The sequence below is a fragment of the Pongo pygmaeus genome, chromosome 7 (assembly GCF_028885625.2).
Source record: "Pongo pygmaeus isolate AG05252 chromosome 7, NHGRI_mPonPyg2-v2.0_pri, whole genome shotgun sequence".
Taxonomy (NCBI): domain Eukaryota; kingdom Metazoa; phylum Chordata; class Mammalia; order Primates; family Hominidae; genus Pongo; species Pongo pygmaeus.
In genome coordinates, this window is record NC_072380.2 from 140,582,144 (window position 1) to 140,589,042 (window position 6,899).

The 6,899-nt window shown below is 50.5% G+C and overlaps 1 protein-coding gene across 2 annotated transcripts; it reads left to right on the forward strand.

Annotated features, from left to right (window-relative positions):
- The first annotated feature begins 320 nt into the window (after positions 1–320).
- On the forward strand, positions 321–5,269 carry MYC (MYC proto-oncogene, bHLH transcription factor). 2 transcript variants are annotated; one of them, XM_054499106.2, is made up of 3 exons: positions 321–459; positions 2,093–2,864; positions 4,236–5,269. In XM_054499106.2, the coding sequence occupies exons 2-3, from the start codon at positions 2,108–2,110 to the stop codon at positions 4,796–4,798; spliced, it is 1,320 nt and encodes a 439-aa protein (XP_054355081.1). In that variant the 5' UTR covers positions 321–459; positions 2,093–2,107; the 3' UTR covers positions 4,799–5,269. The 2 variants fall into 2 exon arrangements, with proteins under 2 accessions (XP_054355081.1, XP_054355083.1); XM_054499108.2 differs by having other exon boundaries at positions 322–459; positions 2,096–2,864.
- The last annotated feature ends 1,630 nt before the right edge of the window (positions 5,270–6,899 follow it).

The following is a 6,899-nucleotide window of genomic DNA, read 5'->3' on the forward strand; positions in this document are numbered from 1 at the left end:
GGCGGGAAAAAGAACGGAGGGAGGGATCGCGCTGAGTATAAAAGCCGGTTTTCGGAGCTTTATCTAACTCGCTGTAGTAATTCCAGCGAGAGGCAGAGGGAGCGAGCGGGCGGGCCGGCTAGGGTGGAAGAGCCGGGCGAGCAGAGCTGCGCTCCCGGCGTCCTGGGAAGGGAGATCCGGAGCGAACAGGGGGCTTCGCCTCCGACCCAGCCCTCCCGCTGATCCCCCAGCCAGCGGTCCGCAACCCTTGCCGCATTCACGAAACTTTGCCCATAGCAGCGGGCCGGCACTTTGCACTGGAACTTACAACACCCGAGCAAGGACGCGACTCTCCCGACGCGGGGAGGCTATTCTGCCCATTTGGGGACACTTCCCCGCCGCTGCCAGGACCCGCTTCTCTGAAAGGCTCTCCTTGCAGCTGTTTAGACGCTGGATTTTTTCCGGGTAGTGGAAAACCAGGTAAGCTCCGAGGTCCATTTGTCTTTTAATTTTTTTTTTTTTTTATCGCTTTAATGCTGAGATGAGTCGAATGCCGAAATAGGGTGTCTTTTCTCCCATTCCTGCGCTATTGACACTTTTCTTAGAGTAGTTATGGTAACTGGGGCTGGGGTGGGGGGGTAATCCAGAACTGGATCGGGGTAAAGTGACTTGTCAAGATGGGAGAGGAGAAGGCAGAAGGAAAACGGGAATGGTTTTTAAGACTAGCCTTTCGAGATTTCTGCCTTATGAATATATTCACGCTGACTCCCGGCCGGTCGGACGTTCCTGCTTTATTGTGTTAATTGCTGTCTGGGTTTTGGGAGGCTGCGGGTTGCTTTGCGGTGGGCAGAAAGCCCCTTGCATCCTGAGCTTCTTGGAGTAGGGACCGCATATCGCCTGTGTGAGCCAGAGAGCTCCGCAGCCGCTGACTTGTCCCCGTCTCCGGGAGGGCATTTAAATTTCGGCTCACCGCATTTCTGACAGCCGGAGACGGACACTGCGGCGCGTCCCGCCCGCCTGTCCCTGCGGCGATTCCAACACGCCCTGATCCTTTTAAGAAGTTGGCATTTGGCTTTTTAAAAAGCAATAATACAATTTAAAACCTGGATCTCTAGAGGTGTTAGGACGTGGTGTTGGGGAAGCGCAGGCAGGGGAAAAGGGAGGCGAGGATGTGTCCGATTCTCCTGGAATCGTTGACTTGGAAAAACCAGGGCGAATCTTCGCACCCAGCCCTGATTCCCCTGCCGCAGCCGCCCTCGGGTGTCCTCGCGCCCCTGAGATGCGGAGGAACTGCGAGGAGCGGGGCTCTGGGCGGTTCCAGAACAGCTGCTACCCTTGGTGGGGTGGCTCCAGGGGAGGTATCGCAGCGGGGTCTCTGGCGCTGTTGCGTCGCCGTATTGAGTGCGAAGGGAGGTGCCCCTATTACTATTTGACACCCCCCTTGTATTTATGGAGGGGTGTTAAAGCTTGCGGCTCAGCTCGCCACTCCAGCCGGCGAGAGAAAAGAAGAAAAGCCGGCAAATGAAGGAGTGTTGGGCGGGGGCGGTACTGGGGGTGGGGACGGGGGCGGTGGAGAGGGGAGGTTGGGAGGGGCTGCGGCGCCGGCGGGGGTAGGAGAGCTGCGAGGGCGCGAGTGGGAACAGCCGCAGCGGAGGGGCCCCGGCGCGGGAGCGGGGTTCACGCAGCCGCTAGCGCCGAGGCGCCTCTCGCCTTCTCCTTCAGGTGGCGCAAAACTTTGTGCCTTGGGTTTTGGCAATTGTATTCCTCACCGCCACCTCCCGCGGCTTCTTAAGGGCGCCAAGGCCGATTTCGATTCCTCTGCCGCTGCGGGGCCGACTCCCGAGCTTAGCGCTCCGGGCTCCCGAGGGCGGGGGCTCGGCGGGCACCAAGCCGCTGGTTCACTAAGTGCGTCTCCGAGATAGTAGAGGACTGCCCAAAGGGGGTGAAAGCGTGCCCCCTTTATTCCCCCACCAAGACCACCCAGCCGCTTTAGGGGATAGCTCTGCAAGGGGAGAGGTTCGGGACTGTGGCGCGCACTGCGCGCTGCGCCAGGTTTCCGCACCAAGACCCCTTTAACTCAAGACTGCCTTCCGCTTTGTGTGCTCCCCTCCAGCAGCCTCCCGCAACGATGCCCCTCAACGTTAGCTTCACCAACAGGAACTATGACCTCGACTACGACTCGGTGCAGCCGTATTTCTACTGCGACGAGGAGGAGAACTTCTACCAGCAGCAGCAGCAGAGCGAGCTGCAGCCCCCGGCGCCCAGCGAGGATATCTGGAAGAAATTCGAGCTGCTGCCCACCCCGCCCCTGTCCCCTAGCCGCCGCTCCGGGCTCTGCTCGCCCTCCTACGTTGCGGTCACGCCCTTCTCCCCTCGGGGAGACAACGACGGCGGTGGCGGGAGCTTCTCCACGGCCGACCAGCTGGAGATGGTGACCGAGCTGCTGGGAGGAGACATGGTGAACCAGAGTTTCATCTGCGACCCGGACGACGAGACCTTCATCAAAAACATCATCATCCAGGACTGTATGTGGAGCGGCTTCTCGGCCGCCGCCAAGCTCGTCTCAGAGAAGCTGGCCTCCTACCAGGCTGCGCGCAAAGACAGCGGCAGCCCGAACCCCGCCCGCGGCCACAGCGTCTGCTCCACCTCTAGCTTGTACCTGCAGGATCTGAGCGCCGCCGCCTCAGAGTGCATCGACCCCTCGGTGGTCTTCCCCTACCCTCTCAACGACAGTAGCTTGCCCAAGTCCTGCACCTCGCCAGACTCCAGCGCCTTCTCTCCGTCCTCGGATTCTCTGCTCTCCTCGACGGAGTCCTCCCCGCAGGCCAGCCCCGAGCCCCTGGTGCTCCATGAAGAGACACCGCCCACCACCAGCAGCGACTCTGGTAAGCGAAGCCCGCCCAGGCCTGTCAAAAGTGGGCGGCTGGATATGTTTCCCATTTTCATTGGCAGCTTATTTAACGGGCCACTGTTAGGAAGGAGAGATAGCCGATCTGGAGAGATTTGGGAGCTCATCACCTCTGAAACCTTGGGCTTCAGCGTTTCCTCCCATCCCTTCCCCTTAGACCGCCCTTGTTTCCAGCCCCCCTCCCCGTTTGTCTCCCACCCCTCAGGAATTTCATTTAGGTTTTTAAACCTTCTGGCTTATCTTAACAACTCAATCCACTTCTTCTTACCTCCCGTTAACATTTTAATTGCCCTGGGGCGGGGTGGCCGGGAGTGTGTGAATGAGGATAAGAGGATTGATCTCTGAGAGAGTGAATGAATTCTTCCCTCTTAACTTCCGAGAAGTGGTGGGATTTAATGAACTATCTACAAAAATGAGGGGCTGTGTTTAGAGGCTAGGCAGGGTCTGCCTGAGTGCGGGAGCCAGTGAACTACCTCAAGAGTGGGTGGGCTGAGGAGCTGGGATCTTCTCAGCCTATTTTGAATACTGAAAAGCAAATCCTTGCCAAAGTTGGACTTCTTTTTTTCTTTTTTTCCTTCCCCCGCCCTCTTGGACTTTTGGCAAAACTGCAATTCTTTTTCTTTTTCATTTCCAGTAAAATAGGGAGTTGCTAAAGTCATACCAAGCAATTTGCAGCTATCATTTGCAACACCTGAAGTGTTCTTGGTAAAGTCCCTCAAAAATAGGAGGTGCTTGGGAATGTGCTTTGCTCTGGGTGTGTCCAAAGCCTCATTAAGTCTTAGGTAAGAATTGGCATCAATGTCCTATCCTGGGAAGTTGTAGTTTTCTTGTCCATGCCATAACCCAGCTGTCCTTCCCTTTATGAGACTCTTACCTTCATGGTGAGAGGAGTAAGGGTGGCTGGGTGATTGGTTGTTTTTTTGTTTTTTTTTTTCCTTTTTTAAGACGGAGTCTCACTCTGTCACTAGGCTGGAGTGCAGTGGCACAATCAACCTCCGACTCCCTGGTTCAAGAGATTCTCCTGCCTCAGCCTCCCAAGTAGCTGGGACTACAGGTGCACACCACCATGCCAGGCTAATTTTTGTATTTTTAGTAGAGATGGGGTTTCACCGTGTTGGCCAGGATGGTCTCTCCTGACCTCATGACCCGCCCACTTCGGCCTCCCAAAGTGCTGGGATTACAGGCATGAGCCACGGCACCCGGCTTAGATGTGGCTCTTTGGGAAGATAATTTTGTCCAGAGACCTTTGTAACATATTAATGCCTTGTATTTGTACAGCATTAATCTGGTAATCGATTATTTTAATGTCACCTTTCTAACGGAGTGATTTCTATTTCCTTTCTTAAAGAGGAGGAACAAGAAGATGAGGAAGAAATCGATGTTGTTTCTGTGGAAAAGAGGCAGGCTCCTGGCAAAAGGTCAGAGTCTGGATCACCTTCTGCTGGAGGCCACATCAAACCTCCTCACAGCCCACTGGTCCTCAAGAGGTGCCACGTCTCCACACATCAGCACAACTACGCAGCGCCTCCCTCCACTCGGAAGGACTATCCTGCTGCCAAGAGGGTCAAGTTGGACAGTGTCAGAGTCCTGAGACAGATCAGCAACAACCGAAAATGCACCAGCCCCAGGTCCTCGGACGCCGAGGAGAATGACAAGAGGCGAACACACAACGTCTTGGAGCGCCAGAGGAGGAACGAGCTAAAACGGAGCTTTTTTGCCCTGCGTGACCAGATCCCGGAGTTGGAAAACAATGAAAAGGCCCCCAAGGTAGTTATCCTTAAAAAAGCCACAGCATACATCCTGTCCGTCCAAGCAGAGGAGCAAAAGCTCATTTCTGAAAAGGACTTGTTGCGGAAACGACGAGAACAGTTGAAACACAAACTTGAACAGCTACGGAACTCTTGTGCATAAGGAAAAGTAAGGAAAAAGATTCCTTCTAACAGAACTGTCCCAATCAATCAACCTATGAACTTGTTTCAAATGCATGATCAAATGCAACCTCACAACCTTGGCTGAGTCTTGAGACTGAAAGATTCAGCCATAATGTAAACTGCCTCAAATTGGACTTTGGGCATAAAAGAACTTTTTTATGCTTACCATCTTTTTTTTTCTTTAACAGATTTGTATTTAAGAATTGTTTTTTAAAAATTTTAAGATTTACACAATGTTTCTCTGTAAATATTGCCATTAAATGTAAATAACTTTAATAAAACGTTTATAGCAGTTACACAGAATTTCAATCCTAGTATATAGTACCTAGTATTATAGGTACTATAAACCCTAATTTTTTTTATTTAAGTACATTTTGCTTTATAAAGTTGATTTTTTTTCTATTGTTTTTAGAAAAAATAAAATAACTGGCAACTATATCATTGAGCCAAATCTTAAGTTGTGAATGTTTTGTTTCGTTTCTTCCCCCTCCCAAACACCACCATCCCTGTTTGTTTTCATCAATTGCCCCTTCAGAGGGTGGTCTTAAGAAAGGCAAGAGTTTTCCTCTGTTGAAATGGGTCTGGGGGCCTTAAGGTCTTTAAGTTCCCGGAGGTTCTAAGATGCTTCCTGGAGGTTATGATAAGAGCCAGAGTTGACAGTTAGAAGGAATGGCGAAGGCCGGTGACAAGGTGAGAGGTAAGCAAAGGAGATACAAGAGATCAAAGATAGCAGTTAAGTACACAAAGAGGCATAAGGACTGGGGAGTTGGGAGGAAGGTGAGGAAGAAACTCCTGTTACTTTAGTTAACCAGTGCCAGTCCCCTGCTCACTCCAAACCCAGGAATTCTGCCCAGTGAGACAGTTGATGGGGACAGGGCGGGAACCAGCTTCTGCTGCCTTCACAACCAGGCGCCAGTCCCGTCCATGGGTTATCTCATAAACCCCAGAGGATCTCTGGGAGGAATGCTACTATTAACCCTATTTCACAAACAAGGAAATAGAAGAGGTCAAAGAGGTTATGTAACTTATCTGTAGCCACGCAGATAATACAAAGCAGCAATCTGGACCCATTCTGTTCAAAACACTTAACCCTTCACTATCATGCTTTGGTTCATCTGGGTCTAATGTGCTGAGATCAAGAAGGTTTGGGGCCTGATGGACAGACTCAAGTCATAATAATGCTAAGCTCTATTTGTGTCCCAAGCACTCCTAAGCATTTTATCCTTAACTCTACATCAACCCCATGAAGGAGATACTGTTGATTTCCCTATATTAGAAGTAGAGAGGGAAGCTGAGGCACAGAAAGACTCATCCACATGCCCAAGATTCACTGATAGAGAAAAGTGGAAGCGAGATTTGAACCCAGGCTGTTTACTCCTAACCTGTCCAAGCCACCTCTCAGACGACGGTAGGAATTAGCTGGCTGCTTGTGAGTACAGGAGTTACAGTCCAGTGGGTTATGTATTTTAAGTCTCAACATCTAAGCCTGGTCAGGCATCAGTTCCCCTTTTTTTGTTGTTTGTTTTGTTTTGTGTTGTTGTTCATTGTTTAATTTTTCCTTTTACAATGAGAAGGTCACCATCTTGACTCCTACCTTAGCCATTTGTTGAATCAGACTCATGATGGCTCCTGGGAAGAAACCAGTTCAGACCACAAAATAAAACATATTTATTCTTTGTCATGGGAGTCATTATTTTAGAAACTACAAACTCTCCTTGCTTCCATCCTCTTTCACATACTCATGACACAGGCTCATCCTGAGTCCTTGAAAAGGTATTTTTGAACGTGTATATTAATTATAAGCCTCTGAAAACCTATGGCCCAAACCAGAAATGATATTGATTATATAGGTAAATGAAAGATGCTATTGCTGTTCTAATTACCTCATTGTCTCAGTCTCAAAGTAGGTCTTCAGCTCCCTGTACTTCGGGATTTTAATCTACCATCACCCATAAATCAATAAATAATTACTTTATTTGACTCTGACTCCTAGAATAATCTATTCAAGACCTTAATGTCTTTTTCTTGATCCTTCTTTTGAGTCCTAAGTACCGCCATTACAGCTTCAAATTGGCATGTCA

Excerpts from the sequence above, each read along its gene's own strand:
- MYC (XM_054499106.2), top strand. The coding sequence starts at position 2,108 with ATGCCCCTCAACGTTAGCTTCACCAACAGGAACTATGACCTCGACTAC. Across the intron at positions 2,865-4,235 it reads CACCACCAGCAGCGACTCTG|AGGAGGAACAAGAAGATGAG; the intron begins GTAAGCGAAGCC and ends CCTTTCTTAAAG.